At 41.7% G+C, this 25980-nt stretch overlaps 1 protein-coding gene across 3 annotated transcripts in view; it reads right to left on the reverse strand.

The window, feature by feature from the left end:
- The window catches only part of WDFY2 (WD repeat and FYVE domain containing 2), a 182860-nt gene that overhangs the window by 74781 nt on the left and 82099 nt on the right, over positions 1–25980 (reverse strand). For all 3 annotated transcript variants that reach the window (XR_007126161.1, XM_047723336.1, XM_047723337.1), the window contains exon 3: positions 17576–17649. Coding sequence is in view for 2 of the 3 variants with exons in the window: in XM_047723336.1 (XP_047579292.1) it covers positions 17576–17649 (74 nt within the window). In the remaining variant the exon portion in view is untranslated. The remainder of the gene's footprint in view (positions 1–17575; positions 17650–25980) is intronic.

The following is a 25980-nucleotide window of genomic DNA, read 5'->3' on the forward strand; positions in this document are numbered from 1 at the left end:
ACGAAGGCCTCCATCATTACTCCGTTACCCAAGTCTGACACCTGGAAGCAGGAATCACTGGGATGGCACAGGCACGGACGGTGTAGATGCTGGCTGTGGGTGACAGCAACTGACTTACATTGGCTGCAAATGAGCGTGCCTGGAAGTTATCCCTGCCAACTACTGCTTCTCTCCACTTAATTTCTCCTACACATTTAGTCATCAGATCCTTATCATCCCTCTTGAACCCATGTCCTTTCCAATGTATTTCCAAGTAAACCACCTTTGTCCTGGATGGGGGTCTGCATCACAACTTCTTACCTAGACTTTGCACATGCCTCTCCTTTCCTAGCCAACTGTTCCCATTCTCTGATTTCCATCACTTCTCAAGCTTATCCTCATAGGCAAGGCTGAATGGTCTGCATTAAGATGATCACTCATAAGGCAGAATGGGTCTTTCCTTTGCTGAAAATCAAGAGACTGCAGATCTTTCATGCTGTTGTACAAACTGCATTAAATGAAAGCTATCATGCTATTTTACAATCTGCATTAAAGCTATATATGATCACATTATTTTACCTTTTCTTGTGGATTTTAGGTTGAAAGCACATAGTTTTTGTTTTCTTCATAATGTGTCTCCCATGTCAGCATTTTGCCAAAAACATATAAGAACAAATCAATAAACATTTATAAAGAAACATTCATTTTTTTAAAATATCAAGTCAAGATTTAATTGTACTACTATAAACACCCTGCCTCAGGGCCTTTGCATTGTTGGCGCCTTGGTCTTAAACACTCTCTTCCCAAAAGTCAGCATGATTCATGAGCCCAACCTTTTGGTCCTCTGCTCAAATTACACCTTCTCAATGAAGCTTAACGTGTCCACCCTTTTGAAAACCACAACTCCTCTCCTCTATCCTACCCTCACATTCCCAACCCCTCTTACTCTGCTCTGTTTTTCCCATAGCATCTATCACCTTGTATTATACAGAAGTTACCATATTTTTTGTTTATTAAATGCAATATACACAAGGAGAGGGATTGGGGCTGGGAGGGGTCACTGATGTATCTCAAACATTCAAAACCCTGAACTGGCACATAGAAACTATTCAACAGGGGCACCTGGGTGGCTCAGTGGCTTAAGCCTCTGCCTTCGGCTCTGGTCATGATCTCAGGATCCTGGGATCAAGCCCTGCATCAGGCTCTCTGCTCAGCGGGGAGCCTGCTTTCCCCTCTCTCTCTGCCTATCTCTCTGCCTTCTTGTGATCTCTAGCTCTCTGTCAAATAGATAAAATCTTAAAAAAAAAACAAACTACTCAACAGATGATTGTTTAAAGAACTGAATAAAAGACTTAAAATGTCATTTTAAGGAAATTTTAAGTTACTTTAAGTAAAATGTTATTTTAAGCTCACTATTAATATACTTTTGAAATATGTGAAAATAATACATATTACAAAGTATAATATTTTTTAGTAATGGTTGAAGTAGTAAGCATGTCTACCTAGAGAAGGTGTGAATAAAAATATATACAATTACTAGACATTCAAATGATTTTTAAAAAGGAAAGAGAGCCCAACTGCCAAGCTATTACTTTTTGTAATCAACGGCAAATGTACTTAAAATTTTCTTTCTTTCTTTCTTTCTTTCTTTCTTGGACAGGGGGCAGGCTCGGGTATGCATGCAAAGGGCAGGTAGGAGCAGAGGAAGAGGGAGAGAGAGAATCGTAAGCAGACTCCCTGATGAGTGTGAGGCTCCTCACCAGCACAGAGAGATCCCTCAGATCATGACCTGAACTAAAATGAAGAGTCAAATGCTTAACCAACTGAGCTACCCAGTCACCTCAATGCCAAATACACTTTGACTCAAATCTCAGGACTAATCAATGTTTCACTTCCCAGGTCAATAGGAAAATATAATAACGTGCTGCTCTTTTAAAAACTCGAGATAAAACTGACACATACCATTATATTAGGTTCAGGTGGACAGCCTAAGAGTCAATATTTGTACACACCGTGGTGTGCTGCTTTATATGGTTAACTATTTCTCATCATGGTCTCTGTGCCATAGTATTAAATTATCTTTTTCTGGATTTAAATTCACAAAACTTCAGCCTGAACATTATTCAAATGCATAAAAATGCACCATAGCAAGTAGTAAAAGAAAATTACATATGAAACCCAGTACTGGGGCACCTGGGTACCCAGAGGGTTAAGCCTCTGCCTTCAGCTCAGGTCACGGTCTCAGGGTCCTGGGATCGAGCCCCACATTGGACTCTCTGCTGAGTGGGGAGCCTGTTTCCCCCTCTCTCTCTGTCTTCCTCTCTGCCTACTTGTGAACTCTCTCTCTGTGTCAAATAAATAAATAAAATCTTTTTTTTTTTTTAAAGATTTTATTTATTTATTTGACAGAGAGAGATCACAAGTAGATGGAGAGGCAGGCAGAGAGAGAGAGAGAGGGAAGCAGGCTCCCTGCTGAGCAGAGAGCCCGATGCGGGCCTCGATCCCAGGACCCTGAGATCATGACCTGAGCCGAGGGCAGCGGCTTAACCCACTGAGCCACCCAGGCGCCCATAAATAAAATCTTTTAAAACAAACAAACAGAAGAAAGACCCAGTGTTACTAGCCACCAAAAAGGCGCTTACAAGAAATAAACTGGTTTAAAATTATGATTTAAAAAGATTATCTTTAGGGGTACAAGGGTGGCTCAGCCAGTTAAGCCTGTGACTCTTGATTTCAAATCAGGTCATGAACTCAGGGTTGTGAGATGGAAAGAATCTTTCCATTGGCCCCCCACACTCAGCAGGGAGTCTGCTTCTCTCCCCACTCTGCCCTTTCCCTAGGTCTTCTCCTTCTCGCTCTCAAATAAATAAATAAATAAATAAATCTTTCAAAAGTAAGTTCCGCTTTAAAAAAATTATCTTTGAACTTAGATGGCAACTAATTATGCAACAAATCAAGTCTTTAATTTCAAATAAAACTAACCTTTATCAAAAAGGAAATTAGGGGCACCCGAGTGGCTCAGTCGTTAAGCATCTGTCTTCAGCTCAGGTCCCAGGGTTCTGGGATCAAGCCCCATGTCGGGGCCCCTGCTGGGCTCTCTGCTTCTCCCTCTCCCACTACCCCTGCTTGTGTTCTTTCTCTCTCACTGTGTCTCTCTCTCTCTGTCAAATAACTGAATTATTTTTTTAAGTAAATTAAATTTCATCTCTTCTTGAACAGAATTTCTGCTATAAAAATAATAATTATCATTCATTAAGGCCCTTATATGTTATTTTTTTTTCAAGATTTTATTTATTTATTTGAGAGAGAGAGAGACAGCAAGAGAGGGGAACACAAGCAGGGGGAGTGACAGAGGAAGAGGGAGAAGCAGGCTTCCCGTTGAGCAGGGAGCCCGATGTGGGGACTGATTCCGGGACCCTGGGACCATGACCTGAGCTGAAGGCATATGCTTAATGACTGAGCCACCCAGGTGTCCCTGTATAAATTATTTCATGTAATCCCCATAAATCCCCAAGAGGCACATATTATTATTCCCAATGTATAGCGAGTAAATTAAGGCTTATGTAAGGTTAACCACCTCCTCATGATTAACCAGCTAAAAGATGGGAGAGCTGGAATTGAGATGCAGGTTTCTCTGGAAGCTAATTTCATACCTCAACCACCAGGAGGCCTTCCCCTGACATGTGCCCCTGATGTATGAAGGCCAAGCGTGTCAACAGCGGTCTCTACCAGGAACTCTGAGTGGCCCTACTTGACAGAGGCAGAGAGGAAAGTATAATCACCTCCTCCAAAGCAAAGAGCTGATGGGAAACAAGGACTTCTAGAAGGCTGACTAGACTATAAGAATGAAAGGGAAAGGAGAAAAACTTCTAGGCAGATATGCAAATGAAACTGGTTGGATTTAATTCCCCTGAAACTACTACTGAGGTTCCAATTTGTGTAAGGGCTGTGCATATCATATGTTTCCTGCCTTCAAGTGGCTCAGGCTAACGGAGGTCAAGAAAACAAGGAAATCTGCACTTATGAAATGTCTCCTATTTGCCAGACCCTTTCTGGAACTATATATGCTATCTTATTTCATACATGATCATATAAATAAAACATACAGGTAAACTAATAAGTATCACATTAATACTAAAGTATAAATTTGAACTAAGTGCTATGAGAACCTTAAGAAGTCCTCTTTACTCTGCCCTGGAGTAGGGCAGGCTTCTCAGAAGAATGGATTTGGGGCTTTAAGCCAATTCTTAGAGATAGCCGAGGAGCTTCTCAAGGGGAGGGAACCAGGCAGTGAGCAAGGGGACTCCATGTCCATGGACACTGATGTGTGAACAGAACAAGTCTGATATCTGGGTAGGAGGGTTTTGACACTGAAGCTGATAAAATGGGCAGGAATTGAAGGATCTGAGTTTTATCGTTTTGGAAGCTGTTTAGAGTCTCACAAGAGGAGTGGCATGAATACACCAGAATTGTGAATATCTGATGGCAGAGGAGTTGGCGGGAACTAGAAACAACACATAGTAGGACCGATCTAGGGCTTCTTGCAGCAGCCCAAGCAGAACACGTGAGACAGGTACGTGAGACAGGTATTTTAAAAGTACCAGTGGGACCAGACCTGGAGGGAGAGTCTGGAGGGTGTTCTGAGGTCAGCAGGCTAGAGCAGAGGTTGCTGGGAGGAAGAAGGGGAAATGTGCATCTACTGTAACAACTATTTCTGGTTGGGGCTGTTGAATGATGCCACATACTGAAGGGATGAGGAGAAACAGCACATGCTGGAGAAAAGGGAATGCTCTCCAGTTAGAACATGCTAAACCAGAGGGGTCCTGGATACTCCCAGGTAGGATCGCCAAGGAAGCATCTAGAGTCCGAGTTCAGGCTCAGGAGGACAGAACGGGCCCCGGCCTCAAGAACTGCAGATGTAAGGCTAACCAAGCTGCAGGAGTGGATCATGAAGAAAGAGAAATAGCACAAGGGAGAGGCCTGGCAGCACTGACATCAAAACACCACACCACATACGCAAACCATGACACCATGCAATCTGCTGAAAGGCATTTTTTTAGCCTCTTTCCTCCCATCTATAATAGACAAGCTCAGGGAGGAAGAAGCTGCCCTCCTTTGACTTCTCTCCAGTCCAGGAAACGTGCTGGACCTGAGCTATTGCTGAGGATGGAAAAGCTGTGCTGTTCTATGTGCCAATATGGTTAGCAGTCTTTTCGCAACCGTGTAATTGGCTTCAGTGAGCTGAAGGTCTATGCTGATAGTGGTCTTTGACGCTAAGCCAATATTTATAAAAATGCAATATTCACCAATAACTGTGAGAAGGGTTATTCCCCCATCAGTAAGGAGGCAAAGGTGGAGATGGGTGGACTGTAGAGCCCACACTCAAGGTGCAGAGCTGTAGAAGCAGTAAATAAACAGGGAGGGGCACCCATCTGGGAAACAAAAACTCGGGGGTACCATGACCCTGAGTCACTGTAGCATCCCACAGTAAAACAAAGAAACACAGGCCAGCACGGAACCCCCACTGAACCCCAAGGACTGGGACTTATCTAATGCTGCTCTCCTCTCTGCGGCCGTAAGCTTGGAGTCAGCAAGCAGGCAGCCTGTGTTCCAGACTGTCTCAGATCACTGCGTAGGTGAGTAACTAACACAGGTGATGGCAATCCGGCAGCAGGAAGGGCTATAAAAGAATAACTGCTTCCTTTACACGTTTTGGCTCTCGTGCGTTCTCAGGCTTTACAGCAAAGAATAAATGTCAGGTGGCTCTTTGGGGGGTCGGTTTCATGACTGCTGTTGTCAAGGTACTTTGGGAGGAATGCCTTCAAAGGTGATTGACATGGAAATGCCACCCCAGTCCCTCTGGGCTCTGAACTTTGCCATCTAAATATCAGTGACATGAGAACGTTGGTTCAGCTCTACAGTTTATATAAAAGATTAGCTCCAAGCAAACATCAGCAAAATACTTGTGCACACAGAGAATGTTCTATATGCCTGGACGGAAATGGTTAAGAAAAGATTTATGAAACAAGACTGATTCCTAGTGTTGTAAAACTTTGTAGGGGCATAGACAGCTGTCTGGATGTTGGGTCTATAAAACTCAGACTCCTAAATAAACAGAGAGTGGCAGAGCCCCCATGGCTGACAGCATTCCGTCCTCCCACACTTCTCAATCCACTAGAGTAAGGGTGTCTCCCTGATACAAAATTTGCTACATCTTCTCTGAATACCTTTCAGAGCATCTTCAGTAATCTGCACATCTCTCTGAGTCCAACCTTTTCCTGTGAGTGATGAAGGTAAAAGGCAACAACCTAGATGAGAACATTTTGGGCAGAAAAATTAGTCTCTGACAGTCCATGTCTTTGCAAATCACTGGTGAATTACTGTGGTGACATAGCAAAGATTGAAAGATAGGACCAGAATTAAGTAGAACCATCCTAAGGAGAAGACTGCCATTAAGATACTAACTCCCCTCAGAACTGGTCCGTTAACTCCACAGGACATGGATTGTCACTGTCTTCCTGGTTACCACCAATGGAAGGCGCTGCTGTTGCTAAGACAATGATGCGGAAAGAAGCTAATACCATAGAGCACTTGACATGCGTGGGTACTGTTCTAAGAGCTTTGTATGTGTACCATGTCAGAAAATCCTCACAACAACCCGATAAAATCGTTGTAATTATTATCCTCATTTTACAGTTGGAAAAACTAAGGCACAGAGAGTAAAGCAACTTGCCCAGGGTGACACAACTTGGGAGGACAGAGCTGTGACTGAACTCGGGCAGTCTGATTCCAGTGCCTGTGGTCTTAGCCCTATGTACTGTCCATGCAACAGACAATATTAATTAATGCACTCGTTAATTTGTCTGTGAGTATTTACAGAGCCTTTGCAATTCATGGGCACTGTGCTGGGTGTCAGGGATGTAACGAAGAGTCAAGCAGACACAGTCGCTGCCTTGTGGAGCTTATGATGAATATTCACATTCATCAAGTAATCACACAAATGAGTATAAAATGACAACTCAGACAGCCGTTACAGAGGACAGGCACACGGTGCTATGAACATTTATAATCCAAGGATGGAACTCCTGGAAGACCAAGGCAATAAAAGGCAAGGCAATAAAAAAATCCCCAAGGCAATAAAAATGAAACTGAAATCTGAAGGATGAGAGTTAAGCAGGAAAGCAGAAAGGAAGCTCACTGAAGGCAGAGCTCCCTGAGAGGACGGAAGCTGGTCGAGCATAAGCGTATGAGAATAACTGAGGCTGAAACTCCAGAAGTGAGGGCACTGAGCAAAAGGAGGCTGTGGAGGAAAGGACCAGATCCAGCAGGGTCACACGGGCCATGGGATGGCTTTGGCCCTATGCCCAAGAGTAAGGGAAAGCCACTGGAGAGGTTTGGCAGGGGATAGGACAAAATGAAATGTGTATTTTGGAAAGATCCTTCTAGATCCAATATGGAAACCAGACTGGAAGAGACAGAATGGATACGGGATGACCAGTGAGGAGGTCAACGGAGGGTCCAAGGAGGAGACGATGAACAGAGAGATGGTGGTGGTGACAGGAGTTGATAATGAGAACGATGATGGAGTGGAAGCTGAGAGGTATTTGGGAGGTAAAAACCAGTCAGTGATGGACTGGGCAGAGTCGAGCAAAGAGGAAGGAGAATGACTCCACAGAGCCCCAGCTCATGCAACCGAGTGGACAGTGGTTACACTCACAGAAATAGGGAACTCTGGGAAAGACTAGGTATGTGGGAGGCACATGAGTCTGATTCTGGACCTAGTGAACTGCAGGTTCCTTTGAGATATTCAACAGGAAATATGAAGGAATGGGAATGTCAGAGAAACGGTCTGAAGAGAGATCAAAAAGTTAAGTGTTACTGTCATATGAATAAATGAAGCCATGACTCAAGTAAAGACAGCCAGAGAGAGGAGAGATGAAGGCCTAGAAGGAATGTGGGCAAACTCCAATACCAAACCAAAGCTGGCTAATGGACATCCTTTGATGAAAACGGAGACAAAACAGGCAGAAAACAGGAAGAAAACCAGGAGAGTACAGGGTTGTGGATGTGCGTAAAGAAACTATTTCAGGAAGAAAGAGCAGAGCTAAATGCTGCAGGGAGGTCAAACATGATGACAACTTAAGAATGTCAGCTGGACAGACTCACAAGGAGATTTTCTGTAACCAGCACCGGAGCTGTTTGGATAGACTGATGGCATTGGCAGCTGAACTGTAGGGGTCCGGTCCGAGTCACTGGTGGCAGGGGGTGGAGAGGGGAGTAGGGAAATGCAGAAAGTCACTACTATGACAATTCTTGTGAGAAGTGTGATTATATGGAGAGAAGAGAGACAGAACACTAGGTGGATAGGGAAGAGCTGTGAAGTCTTTGTTCTCATTAAAAACAAAACAAAACAGGGCGCCTGGGTGGCTCAGTGGGTTAAGCCGCTGCCTTCGGCTCAGGTCATGATCTCAGGGTCCTGGGATCGAGTCCCGCATCGGGCTCTCTGCTTGACAGGGAGCCTGCTTCCCTCTCTCTCTCTCCGCCTGCCTGCCTCTCTGTCTACTTGTGATCTCTCTCTGTCAAATAAATAATAAATAAAATCTTTAAAAACAAAACAAAACAAAACAAAACAAAAAAACGGCACCTGGGTGGCACAGTCAGCTAAGTGCCTGAGTCTTGATCAGGCTCAAGGTCAAAATCTCAGGGTCGTGAGATCAAGCCCCACATCAGGCTCTGCAGCTCAGTGGGATCTGCTTGGGGTTCTCCCTTTCTCACTCCCTTTATCTCTTCGTTCTGTGCTCTCTCGCTCTCTCTCAAATAAATAAATATTTTTGTAAAAACCCATAAACCTCAAGTATGTTTAAAAACCAATGGGCAGAGTGCCTGGGTGGTTCAATTGGTTAAGCGTCTGCCTTCAACTCAGGTCATGGTCCCAGGGTCCTGGAATCGATCCCCACGTCGATCAGGAGTCTGTTTCTCCCTCATCCTCTCCCTCTGCTCATTCTCTCTCTCTCTCTCTCAATCTTAAATAAATAAGTAAATAAATAAAATCTTTAAAAAACAAAAATAAAACCAATGGGCAGGATCCAGGGAGGAGAGAGAGATTATTGAGGTATAAGACTAAAAGAAAGTTACTCAGAACCTAATATGCTCATCAATTCCTAGCCATTGCCTTTCTTGAACACAGATAAACTACTTGATGTGGCCAAGATAAGAAGATGACCACCTTCTGAAATAGTAATACAATGTGCTCATAAGGCCTCCTTGTGGCCAGTAACTTCTGGAGATAGTGTATAAATGACTTCAACCTACCACGTACTCTACCGGATCACCTCACCACCAATTTAAAACACAGGGCAATCTGGGTGTTCCTACAGATATGCATGCTACAGAATCAGTGTAGAAGGGGGACCACGAAGGCCATCAAAAATTCATAATTGCAATGGAGATGCCATAAAATAATCCCGGGCCGAAGAATGCCCTTGGCATCTGCATTCACCACCACCTGACAGAGATTTTAGGGAACATGCAGGTACTGAACAAAAGATCACAGGGTGACATGTACAATGACGTAACTGTCATTGAATAGACAGTTATGTCAGAGAAGCTGGTCCTTGAGACATTCTAAGAAGGTCTGTGATCCACACAAATACTGACGACATAGTAACTCTCACAACAACAATAAGTATCTCCTTTGACGAAACCATCTTCAGTGAATTACACTGTATGAATACACAGAAAGCAAGCAGCATGTCAGCACCCCAGGACCCTTACTGCTAAGCAGGAAAAAAAAATTATTCTCTAAGTACAAAACCTGGAATGCACCGGGACCTCTCCAGCAAGGGTGGCCCAGCTGGAGGCTCAACTTGGGTAGCAGCCGAAATGCTTTATTCATAGGCTACCTGTCATCACTGTAGAGCATGACCTCACCATTTGGGTTCAGTCCCTGTAGGCTCATTACAACACACAGTAATAAACAACTCATCCAAAACATCTCATTACATTAAAAGCTCAAATTCTCTTAAAAAAAGAAAAAAAAAACTCATCTTTTTAGCAATGGCTAGATGCATGGAATGACACAAGCTTCCAATTCGTTAGTGACCATCCTAGGGCAATTCCTTGTGGTTGGGCTGTCTGAGTTGTATGAAAAAAGTTAGACTGGTATCATAAAATGAAAACCTGACAGAAAGGTCAGGGAAATCCTAGCTCTGCCCAACTATCTTAACATGTGACCTACCAACACGTCACTTAATCTAGGGAAGGGTGTCATTAGCTGTAGAAAAATGAAGGTGTTTTCCAATTGTAATATTTTCTTATCTCTGCCTACAGGATAATATCTTTGGATACCTCTTCCTGAAGGTATCATACTGCATATTCACCAAATTGTTTCCTAATCAACTGTTAGAACACTGTTAGGGAAATACTTACTGCACATACAATATTATCAGATACCCCGAGTTGAATAGTGACTTCCCAAAACACATGGCCACCTAGAACCTCAGAATGTGACCTCATTTGGAGTGAAGGTCTTTACAGTTATAATTAGTTAAGATGAGATCATACTGGATTAGGGTGAGCTCTTAATCCAGTGACTGGTGTCCTTATAAGAAAGCCATGTGTAAACATGGAGACACAGAGAAGGGGACATGAAGACGGAGGCAGGGATTGGGGTGACACATCTATGAGTCAAGGAATGCCAAGGATTTCCAGCAACCACCAGAAGCTTGGAAAAAAGAAGAAGGATTCTCTCCTCGAGCCTCCAGAAGGACCCCTATTGACATCCTGATTTTGGACATTAGTCTCTAGAACTGTGAGAAAATAAATTCTGTTGTTTTAAGCCACTTGGTGTGTAGTACTTTGTTAGGAGGGAAAGTAATATACCAAGCATCAATATGCTGCAACTAATTATTACTCATCTTGCTCCCCTGGCAACACAAGAGGACTGCCAAGATGTCACAATACCTTAGACCTTCTGAAGAGGGTAAAATACTAGCAGAGTTCAAGTTCTTGGTTTCAGATGATAAAAATAGCTCTAATGATTCTTCGGTCTCCTTCTAGTGGATGCTAAGGATTGTATTTTCAAAAAGGTAATTTCTCCTTTTACTTGGAAAAGTAATATCCTCTCTCACAGAAACTACATACCTCTCCCTTGAAGCTATCAGCCTTCTGGAAGGAGACACTTTTGCCTCCCTATTGCAACCAGACTCTTTGCCTGAGTGATTTTTGTGATCTGTGACACAGATTCCCTATCTATGAGATCCTGCCAAGGCATATACCCCTGCGAATTCCATTACATGAAGCAGTTTCAGAACACACCCCATAAGGAATAACTACAGGGGACCAAAGAGCGATGCTCTTGTAAAGCTGTTAATTTAATCTGTAATACAGGAATCTCTAAATAATAGGAAATGATGTGAGAAGGCCTATTCTTTCAGCAATCCCAAAAGTTCAACAGATTTCTAGTCTAAGTGAAAAAAGAGGCAATGAAAGACTTACTAACAGCATCGTTTTGGGTCCCACAAACTGTCAGGAACATGTTCTGTCTCTGCTTTGGTTTCTTAGTTGTTTGTTTAGTGAATCTCTGTTTATGAATTTCAAGAAGCAGAGTATGGACATCAAATTCTTCCATATGCCCAAACTAGTCATGTAAACAAGAATCGCTCACATGTGTCAACTGTGGAGAGCAATTTACCTTTGCCGGCGGAGTGGCTGACTCTGGTGTTAGCAACCCAATGACATAAATTGAAATGCCTTTCTCTCCTCACTTGACATTTTTACAAAGCCTCTACAGCAGCCCGGGAACTCTGTTAGGACTCCAGCTGAAACAGACATGGTCTCTGCCTTCAGGCAATTCAGAGTCTAGTGAAGGAGACAGTCACACAAACAAATGAGGCGCCACGCCCAAAATACTCAGTAAGTAGAGATATAATTGCCTATCAGGCAAGAACAAATGGGCAGGGCATGGAAAGCCTTTAGCAGGAAATCTTTCTGGACAAAGTAGTGGACCGCAGCACGGGTAAGGAGAAACCCCAGGCTTCCCGGGGAACCCAGAGTTCCCAGCTCAGCTAAGAGCTGCTTCCTGGCTACGTACGCTAGAGAAGCACATGAGCTCTCCAAGCCTTAGTGTCCTTTTATGAGAAATGCTGAGTGATGCCACCTACATCACAGGATTCCTGTGATGCTGGAATGAGGGGATGTACATGAAACAGAATGTCTGGGACATGGTGCATGCTCAGTGTTCAGTTCTCTTTCCCCTTCCATTCCCTTGGACAACGATGTGAACTAACACCAATATATACTACAGGAAGATAATAACCACAAGAACTACCAAAACAGTAGCAATAATTCGATACATGGTCAATATCATTTATTCTTAAAAAAATATATCACTTATTATTATATAATAATCATTATCCTGAATGCTAACCATTACACAGATCAATATTTCCTTCTCATCCCAAATTTAACATAAACAAATATATGAAAACAATCTTCAGAAAACAGAGATTTATCATTTGCTCGGGGCGGGGGGGGGGGGGGACTTCAATGAATATGCATTTATCCAGCAAGATTTCAATAAAAACTCTGGCTCACTAGCAGTTCTGATGAAGCAGAAAATCTATATAGTTATGAAGATTAGCATCTATACACCTCTACGACTAAGCCATTATTCAGTAGAGTCGGCGAAAATTAGTTTAAGGAAGTTCTTTCATTTCTGTGTGGACATTTCCTCACCAATTATCCTCTCTCAATACCTGTGGTGTATCCTCTCTGTGGTGCTGGAGGGAGAGCTGCCTTGTTGGGGACCCAGCTCCTTCAAATGCCAACTACTCATCCTGGGCCAGGACCCCAGACACCTTGTGTATTTATTTATTTTTTATTTTTTTTTTTTAAAGATTTTATTTATTTATTTGACAGAGAGAGATCACAAGTAGACAGAGAGGCAGGCAGAGAGAGAGAGAGGGAAGCAGGCGTCCTGCTGAGCAGAGAGCCCGATGCGGGGCTCGATCTCAGGACCCTGAGATCATGACCTGAGCTGAAGGCAGCGGCTTAACCCACTGAGCCACCCAGGCGCCCCGTCACCTTGTGTATTTAATAGTCCACTTCTCAGACTAGTTCATTTCTCTCCAAACACTTCTTGCCCTCTCCTTACCACCATGCTCTCTTCTCCTATGCCATTCACTTTACCTGAAATACCTTACCTTCCCATCTTCAGCCAGCGAAATCCTAGCCCATCTTCTAAACCCAGCTCACAGCCTATCTCCACGGGGCTGACCCGGACCATTACCTCCCACGCTCCCCTGCCCTCACTGTCCCATCAACATCGCGCTCACTGGTGTACTGCAGCTGGGGCTGTTATTTTTTTTTTTACTCTGTGTTACTTATTTCACAATTTCATGCTCCCCTTTCCCCCCAACTGAATAAGCTTTCTGAGACCAGGAGCCACATGTTAGAATCGAACTTACTATTTTGCACATTGTTGATGTTTAGATTTATTTGCTGGTTGGCTAGAATACATGAGATACTGTGATAAAAAATTTCAGAGTCCTGGGTGGGCCAGTCACTTAGCATCTACCTTTGGCTCAGGTCTTGATCCCAGGGTCCTGGGATCGACCAGTGTCCACCTTCCAGCTCAGCAGGGAGTCTGCCCCTCCCCCTTGCTCATGCTCTCACTGGCTTGCTCTCTCCCACATATGAATAAATTAAAAACAAAAATCTTTAAAAAAATAAAAGGGGCACCTGGGTGGCTTAGTTGTTATGTATCCGCCCAGCTCGGGTCATGATCCTCAGGTCCTGGGGTCGAGCCCCACATCGGGCTCCCAGCTTGGCAGGAAGTCGGCTTCTCCCTCTCCCACCCACCCTGCTTGTGTTCCCTCTCTCGCTGTGTCTCTCTATGTCAAACAAATAAATTTTAAAAAGAAACTTAAAAAAAAAAATTTTTTAAATGGAAAGGAAAGGAAAGGAATAGCAAAAGGAAAAGAAAGGAAAAGAAAGGAAAGGAAAGGGCGCCTGGGTGGCTCAGTCAGTTAAGCATCTGCCTTCGGCTCTGGTCATGGTCCCAGGGTCTTGGGATCAAGCCCTGCATCGGGCCTCCCTCTCCCTCTGCCTCTTCCCTCTGCTCATGCTTTGTCTCAAATAAATAACAAATAAATCTTTAATAAATAAATAAAATTTTAAAAAAGAAAATTTCTAAGTCCTACTTTAGCATGAATAATAGTCTGCACAATATGAGTGACTTCTTTGACATTAAAACAGATGACATTTCTGAAAACTCAAGATGAAATAAACTATTGGGCATAATGTTTTCCGCTGCAGAAGATAATCCCATTGTGACAAATATTTTGAATGGCAACAGAATTATGCAAATAAGCTATCTCAGAATTCAAGCGGGTACTTAGTACAGCCAGCTCTACTAAATAATAATAGCGTTTGTACTTTAGTCCGCAACTCATCTAACAAATTATTCATTGAGTCCCTAATAGGAACCCTACTATGATGAGTAAGGGACGGGCCAACTCCTCAACACTCAGAACTTTAATGGAGGAGACAGACTTAAAGACTTTTTACAAAGCAAGTTAAATGAGCAATATAACACAGTTAACCTATGGAGTAATGTGTGTGATTCATTTCAATTGGAAGGGCTGAGGAACCATTCAACCAAACAAAAACCAAAGCACAACAAAAGGAGATGACATTGGAACAAGGGGATGAGAAAGAATTGGGACTCTGTACACCAAGATGGCAGAAGGGGGTCAGGGTTCTAAGATTAGCAAGAGTGAAATGTATAGACATGAAAACACACCCTCATCCCCTCTAGCTTCTCTGAATAGGTGATCTAACTTGCTACTTCAGGAGAAACTGAAAAGGTCATTCCTCTCCTGCATCTCACAACTGCCTCAGCCTTTCTCTCTATCTCAACAGTTTCTCCACTCTTCTCCAAAGCTAAATTCTCCCAGTCGCTCAGGAACCCCCTGCTGCTTGTCTAATGTCTCATCTTGCTGCAGCGCTCACCCTCCCTCTCCTTCCTTTTGCAGACAAGTTTTTGAAACCATAGTCTATACTGGCTGTCTCCACTTCATCTCTAATTCATTTCAGTTATGTAAGGTTAACTGTCTCTTCAATCTTTTTCATTCAGCAGAATAAAGAGACACGAGGACTTACATTCTGATGTCCTCCTTTCTTTTTTTTTAAATAAGTTCACCAGCCCCCCGCCCAAAAGTTAACTAGTTAGTTACTTCTTTTTAAAGTTTATCTGCTATACTCAGGGAACAGAGAATGAGCAGTCTCTGCATAGCATTTCTCAGGTCCGGAAAGCTGAGACTTTGTGTAAGTATTTCTAACCCCAGTGAGGACATGGAACCTTAAACAAGCCCTTTTCTCCGTGTGCCTTTCCTAACTCAGCTCTTCACAGTTCTTCAAATGAGAATAGAGAGTGTCTACAACTCATACACCTTGACAATATAAAACAGGTTCTTTTAAGGAAATTATGTCGTAGAAGTTGGGTTCTTAATCTTTTCTAGATCAGGGTAAGGTAAGGCTTGGGATATCCACACGGTATGGCTACACCAGAAGCATCCCAAGCTAGCCCCCCTGATTTATGTTCCACCTCTCTGGCAGTTTCATTCACTAAACAAAAAATGGCTAAGATGGTCTCTCCTCTTATACACATTAAATAGCCAGAATGCTCCATAACTTACTTTGGTCACCTTTCTCGCCTTTAAAGCCAAATTTATCAGCACCCATGAACCACCTACACTGATTTCAAAAAATGCAAAGACTCACCCATATGTTATAAACACTTAAGTCTTTTCATGGACAGTGAGTGTTACATATACTATTCTACAACTACTGGGACAATATATAGATCTTAGCTCATCTTTTCAGATTTCCTTTGCAGTGAACTTCAGTTCACTGAACAATCCAGTTACCCCCCTTCATTTTTCAAAAATAAATTTATCCCCCCCACACCCCACTTTTTAAAAATAACTCTCCTTAAACTAGATGAAGATCCGTATCATTTACTTCTCTGCTGTCCTCCTACAGAACAGAGTTTACACACCTCCCAACTGCACTGGACATTATAGAAATTCCGATAAATATTTGTCAACAGGCAGATACATATTTAATAATACTGTGAAAATTTCCATTAAGAATTAGCAAACAAATGTTTTGACTAAAGACCAAATGAAAAATTCCAAGCCCACCTCTTTAGACCCCTTGTAAGAATCAGGTTATGATTACAAATGGAAATCCACATTCCATATATCTAAATATTTATTTATTTATTTTTTAAACATTTTATTTATTTATTTGACAGAGAGAGATCATAAGTAGACAGAGAGGCAGGCAGAGAGAGAGAGAGAGGGAAGCAGGCTCCCCACTGAGCAGAGAGCCCGATGCGGGCCTCGATCCCAGGACCCTGAGATCATGACCTGAGCCGAAGGCAGCGGCTTAACCCACTGAGCCACCCAGGCGCCCGAAATATTTAAAAGTTATATATCAAGTTAAACTATTAAATAAAATATGGTCACTCCCTCAAATCTTAATAAATATACCTTCAACCACCTGGAGGTACCAGAAGGAATTTAAAATTTCTAGACTCCTTGAAGTTCCACAATACAGTACATGCAGACAGACTTTAAGCTGTTTGGGGTCAGGAAAATTCAAGTCAGGTACTCAGAACACGGGGGTAGGTGGCGTGAGAGCCTAGGCTGGGCACATCCCCTGGACCTCTTAGGGTCCATCATCCTCTAGGGAAATGTGACCAGGCAGAACAGGGTCCTTTAATTCACAGGTCCCAAAGCAGGGCCTCTCTTATCAGGACTGCAGGCAATAATGCATAATTTACCAAAATGGAGAATTTGCCAGATCAGTCTTGTTGCACTTGGTTAAAACAGTAGCTGAAACTAAACATATATTTTTTAAAAATGTTTAAGTTAAGAAGTAAAACCTGAAACTCCCAATCCCTAATCACTTCGGTTCCCTCAAGAGCTACAGTTTAAAAAAAAAAAAAAAAAAAGCCTAATATTTATCTGACTCTACCCTACAGCCTAATGTAGATTCTGTGATTTTTTTTTTTTTTTAACAAATTCATACAATTTACAGGGCTCTCTTCACAGCTAGAGGGAGTTAAGACAAGAAGGAGCAGAAGAAGAGGGAAAGGAAAAAAACATCAAGTATCAGAGATCAGACATGCAGGTCTGAGAAAACATTTCCCTTGTGTTCTGTCACTTGTCTGAGGAAGCACATGACACCATGATTAACCATCTGATCACAGCCTCATGTATCCCCACGTGCTCTCACTAACACAGAGATTCACAGGGTTCACTCAGGGGCCTCGTAAAGCTCCCATTCTAGCCACTGGGTCCATGGGAAGGCAAGCTGAATCCTGTCAACATTTAAATGGAGACTGATATCAGCTCTCCCTACACTTCACCATAATCTGCTGCACTGCAATTTCCACTTCACTTAGCAAGAAAACTAATTTGTTCATTTGAAAAAAACAACTAATAAATAATTCTCATCACAATACATATACACGTACTCCACAGGAAGGGAAGTATTTCAACTGGAAATCTTATTTATGTGTACTTACTGAGATTGTACCATTGTCTAGACCTATGGACAGTCTTCTTGTTTCCGGGTTAAAAGACATGCATGAACATGGAGCTGAAAGAAATGAACATGTTGATGAAATTAACAAAATGATGACTCATCGATTCAGGAGTGACTAACTAGCTAAGAGTGTGTGGCTATTTTTTCCCCATTATTTCCTGAAAAACAGTTCATTTAATGCCCACTCACCAAAAAATAAAAACAGTAATCTTACAACCAACCCCTAGTTTTTTCGGTTATCCTTTTAATGAATATAACGAGTAAGATATTCTCAAACTGGACTAGTTCCAAGGTGCTTGGTCTCAACTGTTCCAACAGTAGGGAATCGAAATTTGCTTGACTAGATTAACAATATTTTGTGCTGTGTAATCCCTCTGCCCTCGATCTATCTCTTCCACTCAAACCCCATCTTTAATAGAAACAACGTATCTTTTCTCAACTAGGGAAAAAATATAAAGAAAGATCTTATAATTCCCTCCATCCTTCATGTACACACACTAGTATAAAAATCTGGTTTTTTATTCTGAATTGTTTTGGGGCATGTGGACTAACAGAACAAGTCTTTTTACTCTCAGCATTGAAGGCTGCTTGAGGATCTGTCTTGTTTAGGGGAACCAGCTGGACACAGAGGCAGGCTGCACAGGAAAGAAATCACGTCTGGGTAGGGCCTCCCTGTTCTGCAAAATTGGCTACTACCGGAGTATACCTGAGAAGTAAACTGAGCATAACTTGAAGCCAGTGCGGGCAAGAAGTGCTTACTGAGCAGAAAGCTTCCCCATCCCTGCCTTCTCTATTGCCACCGGCTCTTAAGAATGGGGCCTGTTGACAGTTTACGCTACACTGAAATAGTTGCTCTAAAAACAAGTCCAACACAATTTTTAAATTTCTCCTCCACCCTCACAGTAGCCGCATACATGACAAAGTGCTCATCATCGAAATCAGAATCAGCCTCAGCCAGCTTTACTCCTACTTTCCAGTTATGATTAGATGTCTTACTCAAGGTCACACAGGAATAAAGAAGTTGGAGAAGGTTCAAAGACTTCATTCAAACACGCAGTCCTATTTTGAAATACCCTACTTAGATTACCTCTAAACTATAAAAGAATTTCAAGTTCTACTAAGAGAGCCACTGCATAACAGATCACTTAGTAACATTTTTTTATTCTCTATAAAAGGACGCTGAACACAAAAAAGATCTTTCAAACCGCATGAAGTATTTGCTTTTTTCTAATTTTCAATCATGATATATTCAGAAAATGGAAACACAAAGAATAACTCCCCCCTCCCCCACACTTCTACCAGAAGAGCAGAATATCTTTACCCTGATCAGCCACAAAATTAAACTGGATTCCCAAAAGGACACTGCTGCAAAAAGTAGTCAAATGATATTTAACGCACTGCCCTAAGGAAGTCATTCTTTCTCGCCTGTAGCCCATCAATTATGTCGGCACAATTTCTAGATAGGTTTTAAGATGCAAGGTCTCATAAGCCTATAACATGTATTCAGAATTAAAATCTAATGATTTTATGGAAAATTATCATGTTAGCTGAAAAGAACAAAAGAAAAAATACATTGTGATTACAACCACATAAAGTACATGGACACCTAAAAACATACATGGAGAAATGGAACTGTTTCTGTGTTCATGTGACAAGATTATTACTGTATTAGTCTTATTCTTTTGCTATTCCTGTTAAAAGTTTTAAATATCTTATGGTGTACTAAGATATAAGCATGAGCCTATGAAACAAAACCCCAAAGGGCTACAAACTGGTCAAGAATAACTTTATCATTTAGCTGCCTGTCTAACCATATAAAAAAGTCTCTTCTGTGTGATTTCCTCCAAAGTTCATATCTGCTTATGTAATAGTTAGAAAACAAACTGCTCTGTGACTTAAATGACTTTTTTACAACACTGCGTAGGCTACCCTGACATCTACATTGCTATTTCTTTCTTTCTGGATTTCTTCGCCCTTTTACTAGATTTCCTATTATTCTTTCAACAAAAATGCAGAATGCTTACTGCGTTCCAGGCATGTGATATAATGATAGATAAGGAATTACAGCTGTCATCAAGGAATTTATAGATTGTGGCCCCAACCGTGTACAGGAACTGGAAGACTCATCCCAACGTCACCATTATAGTCCAAATCACTTTATGTTTACAGGAAGAAAACATCACCAGAATTCAAAAGGAAGAGACCTTTCCCAGAGAATCCCATAAACAAATGAAATTTACTTTAGAAATCCTGTTGTTCTAGAACACATATACTTGAACCCAAGATGGTTCTAGACAGGGGATTGCCAGAGCTAAAGAGCATTAGCTTCCAGCTGCCCCCAAAAACAAAGCCACCCATCCAATGGAGCATTATTGGTAAAACACCAAGCAAACCCGTGTGTGTACGTGTGTGCGCGCGCACACTTGTGTATGTTGTGTGTGTGTGTGTGTGTGTGTGTGTAGCAAAAGACTTTTGGTAGGTGAGCCTTCTGATGCTCCTCAAACCATTTCCCAACTGTGACACTCTCAGAGGAATAGGCCCTGGGCTGGTTACCCATAGGCCCTGGTAGGGCCAAGGAGACAGGGAGTGGACTGAAGAGAATACTGATGCCCGTATCTGTTGTTACAGTAAATGCCTTTCCTTTTGGGAAATGGGGGAATAGACAGATTGACAAGAGAGATCCTTCTAACTTCAATTCACCAGAAATTAACAAAAAAAGCAGTCTCTGAAAGACTGGTTTCATGGCCCATACAAAATGGGCTCCTATCCATGGAAGAAAATATCAAAGGGGAAAAACTGTCTGGGAAGGATAACAAGTCACAGTAAATTAATGGTAATTCTGGCCAAATGGTAAAAGGGGTCCCTCAGCAGGAAGGGTAGGGAAAAAAACAAATAAAATATTATTTAAGCCACAATATTTGTAGCTACATTGCAAAAATGTGATGTTTCACAAGTAAGAATTCAGCTTTAAATGATTAATACTAATAGTTCCTAGGTCAATAAAGAATTGCTCCATCTGATGGCTAAAAGTTGAGGTCAGAGATGAAATGGCTGAGAGCTTTCTACTCTCCCACTTTGCAGGGCTTTTTCCAAAGGCCCAGTGAAATGGCTGACCAGACCCATAAAATGACAATACAGCTCCTCCACTGACTTTCTCCTTCAAAGCTGCATCCTTGAACTCGAGATGAAATAAATACAGCATGATACAAAACCTGAAGATTTATTTCCCCCACCTTTAACTGTTTTCCCCACAAGAAAGGATAACCACACCTGGTAAGCTTTGTGGGGCAACCCCCATTTGCCAAGGCCTCCCACATATACCATCTGTATGGAGTTTGCCTGGGACTGTTCCTACACAAACCCAGTAACTGAAATTCAAGGCCTTGCCACTAGTCTTGCTGATGTTATACCATTAGGTTCCCATTTTTTTCCCAACATGTCTATTAAAACCTAAGAAAAACAATGCCCATGGTTTATTCCTCAATAAAATAGTACAAAACCTCATTTTTTAAAAAGATTTTATTTATTTGACAGAGATCACAAGTAGGCAGAGAGGCAGAGAGAGAGGAGAGGAAGCAGGCTCCATGCTGAGCAGAGAGCCCAATGTGGGGCTCGATCCCAGGACCCTGAGATCATGACCTGAGCCAAAGGCAGAGGCTTTAACCCACTGAGCCACCCGGGCACCCCAAGAACTCATTTCTATGCTATCTGATTAAGACTAGCCCTTTCTCTTTTATGTTTCAGACTAAGGATAGCCAAAAGAAGTTATCTGGCAAAATTTCTGGGAGATACTAAAAGGCACAAATAAGATGGAAAAGAAATTTGTGGAGGTCTATGAGTAATGACAAATAATAGTCTCTTATGTAAGTATCAGGACTTTAGACCGTGATGGCCTGTCAAAAATCTTATTTTAAAAATTAAATGCTTTCATAACATTGAGAATTTTTTAAAATGAAATCTTTATAGTTTTAGGCAGGTATTCAGCATAAGGTTTAGGAAAAACTGAAATAAAGAGAAGCCCCAGTCTGGGTAGTTATATTAATGACCATTTAATTTGAAGGGAGAAAAGCCTAGGAGATATAAGCCCCAAAGAAATGGAACTCAAGAGACTGACATCAACCTCAACAGAGTTAGTGATTAAATGGATTACAGAGAAATTGGCTACTTCTATTTCTAATACTTCTATCCATCAAGTGGTCTCAAAAAAAAAAAAAATATATATATATATATATATATGGCTCTTGCTTTAAAAAAAAAAAAATGTTGAGGGCTGCCTGGGCGGCTCAGTGGCTTAAGCCTCTGCCTTCAGCTCAGGTCATGATACCAGGGTCCTGGGATCAAGTCCCACATCAGGCTCTCTGCTAGGCGGGGAGCCTGCTTCCTCCTCTCTCTCTTTACTTGTGATCTCTCTCTCTGTCAAATAAATAAAATCTTTAAAAAAAAAAAAAGTTGAGAAGGCATTCTCAAAATACACTTATGGGGGGGGGTTACCTAATTTCTGTTATTTATGCCTATAATTCTTTTCTTTTTATGACTGATTTATTTTCTGTCCTTTGCTTATTGGTTGGACTTTACTCAAACACAAGTTTCACTAAAGCTGTGGATTGAAATCCACACTGACTGCTTTACAATGGTAAAGGCATTACTAATCTTCATGGGATGTTCTAGTGGTCTCTTTAAAACTAAGCCAACAACGGTACTTCCATGAACAAAACTTCAGGTATTAAAGGAATCCTGATCAAGCTGAATATGAGGATCCTACAATAAAAGGACTTCAAGGAGGGGTGCCTGGGTGGCTCTGTCAGCATTGGCCTTTGGCGAAGGTCATGATCTCGGGGTCCTGGGACTGAGCCCCACAGCAGGTTCCCTGCTCAGCAAGAAATCTGTTTCTCCCTCTCCCTCTGCCCCTCCCCTCCACTCATATTCTCTCCCTCTCACATAAACAAATAAAATCTTTAAAAAACTTCAAGGAGCACCCCACCACCACACAATAAATATTTAATTCACGGACACTATGTCATTCAGTCCTGTTTATCACAAGACAATATTTATTAGGTTTACAATATTTAACCCATGTTTTACTAAGAACACTTATATTTAGGACTTCCGTTGCCCAGCATTAAAAATCATTTTCCATTTCAAGCAAATATTTTATGCACTCTACTAAAACTAACCACTTGTTTCCTTTTAATTTAGTCTGAGTAATATCAGCAAAATTATAGTGAATTAGCAGTGGTCATTTTTTTCTCCCAGACAGGTTTTAAGTTATAGCTACAAGTTTAAGATCTAAGTTCAAAAAAATTTTTTAAAACTCTGTCATATGAAAATCAAACAAGAATATGCTAAATAAATGCTATAATTATTCAGATTAGTTAATAATCCATTATTTTTACCTTTGATAATTCATGTTTTCATTTAATTAAAAATCAGAAGTTCCTTGGGCATATTTTCTTCTTAGTAAATACAGAATTAAAGATCATATTACATAACTATTTTTTAAAATGTTGATAGTAAAAACAGTGAATTGCCTTTACATATGGTTCCCTAGCAAAACCTATACCAAAAGAAACCAACAAAAGAATAATATGCTTCACAACTAGGAACCAAGGAGTTATTTGAAATAAGGTATAAAATAATAAGATGAGCATTTCCCAATTATACCCACATCCCCTAGTCTGCCAAGAAAGTCTCTCAATTTGAGTTAAAGATGTTGTCTATAAGTCACCAAAACAATCACCACCTTATAAAAACAGAAGTGCCAAATTCATTATTTTAAATAGTTTTTACTACTAATCTATCCACATGAATTTCCCCCCAAACTTCAATAAATCCAGTAGAAGAGATAGGAAAACACACAAACCAGTTCCACCAATTGTCTTAAATTACACAAAGTTCTCCTTTGACCCATGGAAAATTCAACACTTGCAATTTACATATAAAATGACCCATTTCCAACCCAGGTATACAGTATGTGAACATATTACTCATTTTAATTTTCTAAATCCTCTATTTTCACATTATCTGTTGCTGTAGAACTAAAGGAAAAGGAAATCAATCTAGCCACAACCTCACATATTGGTCAGTCTTTTCCTAATCCCCCTTGGGTACAGATTAGCTATAGTCTATATTGTTAAAGCACCAAGAACCTGAAAATAATTTATAAATTACTTACTTAATATAACTCACAATCAAAATATTTTTGCAAATTTGAGATCAAAGGAAATGGGACAGTTTATTCATCAGGCTCCAGAGCAGGGAAAATGTAAAGGATTTGCCTGAAATGACTCAGCAAATTGGCAGCAAAAATGAAAATCCAATTCTAGTTTCCCACCCAGGCACAGGTTCCAACATACAAGCTATTTTGAAAACTCCAATCTTAAAAAATACATATTTTGGGGTGAATTTCATGTAAACAGTAGGCCTATGTCCAAACTTCATCTCTCTGTCTTAACTAAGATAATTTAATGCATTCCCTACCTCATTTCACAAGGAATTTGAAAGGACTTAAAAAGCAGACACAATGAGGGGCACCTGGGTGGCTCAGTCAGTTGGGCGTCTGCCTTTGGCTCAGGTCATGATCCCAGGGCACTGGGATGGAGCCCCACATCGGGATCCTTGCTTGGCAAGGAAACTGCTTCCCCTTCTCTCTCTGCCTGCCACTCTGCCCGCTTGTGCTCTCTCTGTTAAATAAATAAAATCTTAAAAAAAAAAAAAAAGCATCACAATGAAACCAAACAATAGAAATAAGCAAAATGTCACGACTAAAGATAATATGTGTAAGAACAGGAAAAAAAAAAAAAAAGAACAGAAAGAAAATGAGAATAAAGATCTGTTGGCAAACATAATAGGTTCCATGTTTTACAATGATCCATAAGGACTGTGAACCAGGTCCCTAGAGCTGTCCCCCCAACCTTTTTCAATTCACGATACATACAGAAAACTAGATCTGAACAGCCACTGGAGTCAACGGAAGAGATCTGCAGGGCCCAGATGACCGGATTTCCTGCCCAGCTCCGAAGATCAGCTCTCAGGGTCTATAATCCGCTTGGATCATCCCAGCACCTGATGCGGCACACAGGCTGGTAAGTTCTGCGTTAGAGAAAGCAAAGCCCCCTCAGTGCTTCCTCAGAGGCACGCTGAGCACTATGGTAGACAATTACCTCAAAAAGAGCCATAAAGCATCTCATATATGCAACACATCGGTCCGAGCAGAGGACGCAGTGAAGACAGGCATTCCCACCGAGGGCTAACCCAAAGTGGGAAGACTGTGCCGACGAGCCATCACACCGCATGGCCGCCATACGGCCCTCCATAAGCAGTCTTTCTTTCAAACAGGCTTTTTGATAAAAACCAGGAAGCAGTGGTTCAAAATTCCACTTTTTAGTGAGGACTCGAGTTCCTATGCATTAAAAGTTAGCCAAGCAAATCGTCAAGCTGCCGGCCTTGTGTGAAAGACTGAGGGGGTCCCAAGTACAAAGCTCCAGACAGGGCAAATGCCAACTCAACCACGCCAAGGCAGAGAGCTGGAAAAACACAGGTCATTTTATTGCTGTGTTAGGTGCGCCTCTGATCTGCACTTATCTTTGAAAAACCGTCTTCTGTTCCGCTTTAGGGACAAATTCATAAACACCGAGGAGCCAAAGTAAATACCACCTGCTTGCCCCACCAACTACAGAACCCACAGAGATTTTCCAACTGCCCGGCACACCCTCAGTCCTACGGCTCCGGGCCTCTTCACCTCCCAGTCACCACATCCTTGGCAGCCAAGCTGCTTCACCTATCCCCATGTCCACGGGGGAAAGCTGGCAGTAAAGGCCCAGACATGATACCCAATACTTTAATACAATAAGCAAAAATCTCCAACACCTGCCTCCCTGGCTCCTGCTGGAGATTTCTCTCCTCCATCCCTTTGTTTGACCCCATGAACGGCAAACCGAGTTTAAAAAGCAAATCTAAAATAATTCAACCATGAAAAAGGAAATGCCTGTGCTTTTCATATTTGGTTTTGTTTTGTTTTTTCCCTCTGCAGAGACGCGTTGGCTGAAATGGTACCTATTAGAAGCCTGGAACAAATAATCGTTTACGGCTACAACTGAAACCTCAACTCTATACCCTCCGAAAGGCCCCTCTCTGGTTTCCAAGCTCCAAGAGGTCCCAGTTGGGTACGTCGTAACTTGACCTTCTCACAGGCAATAAGCAGCTAGCACACGACGTACATCAAGAAGATACGATTTTTCGAAAGAATATTAGGTAAGGAAATGCTCTCACTTCTCAGTCACCCATAAAAATTGGCACATAGGAAATTACAAAACAAGTCATCGGTCACCCCAAATTCTCTATAGGCAGCAGGGTTTTAAATGGGGCTTTCTTCAGGGAACCTTTGTG

This window comes from Lutra lutra, chromosome 3 (assembly GCF_902655055.1).
Source record: "Lutra lutra chromosome 3, mLutLut1.2, whole genome shotgun sequence".
Classification (NCBI taxonomy): Eukaryota; Metazoa; Chordata; class Mammalia; order Carnivora; family Mustelidae; genus Lutra; species Lutra lutra.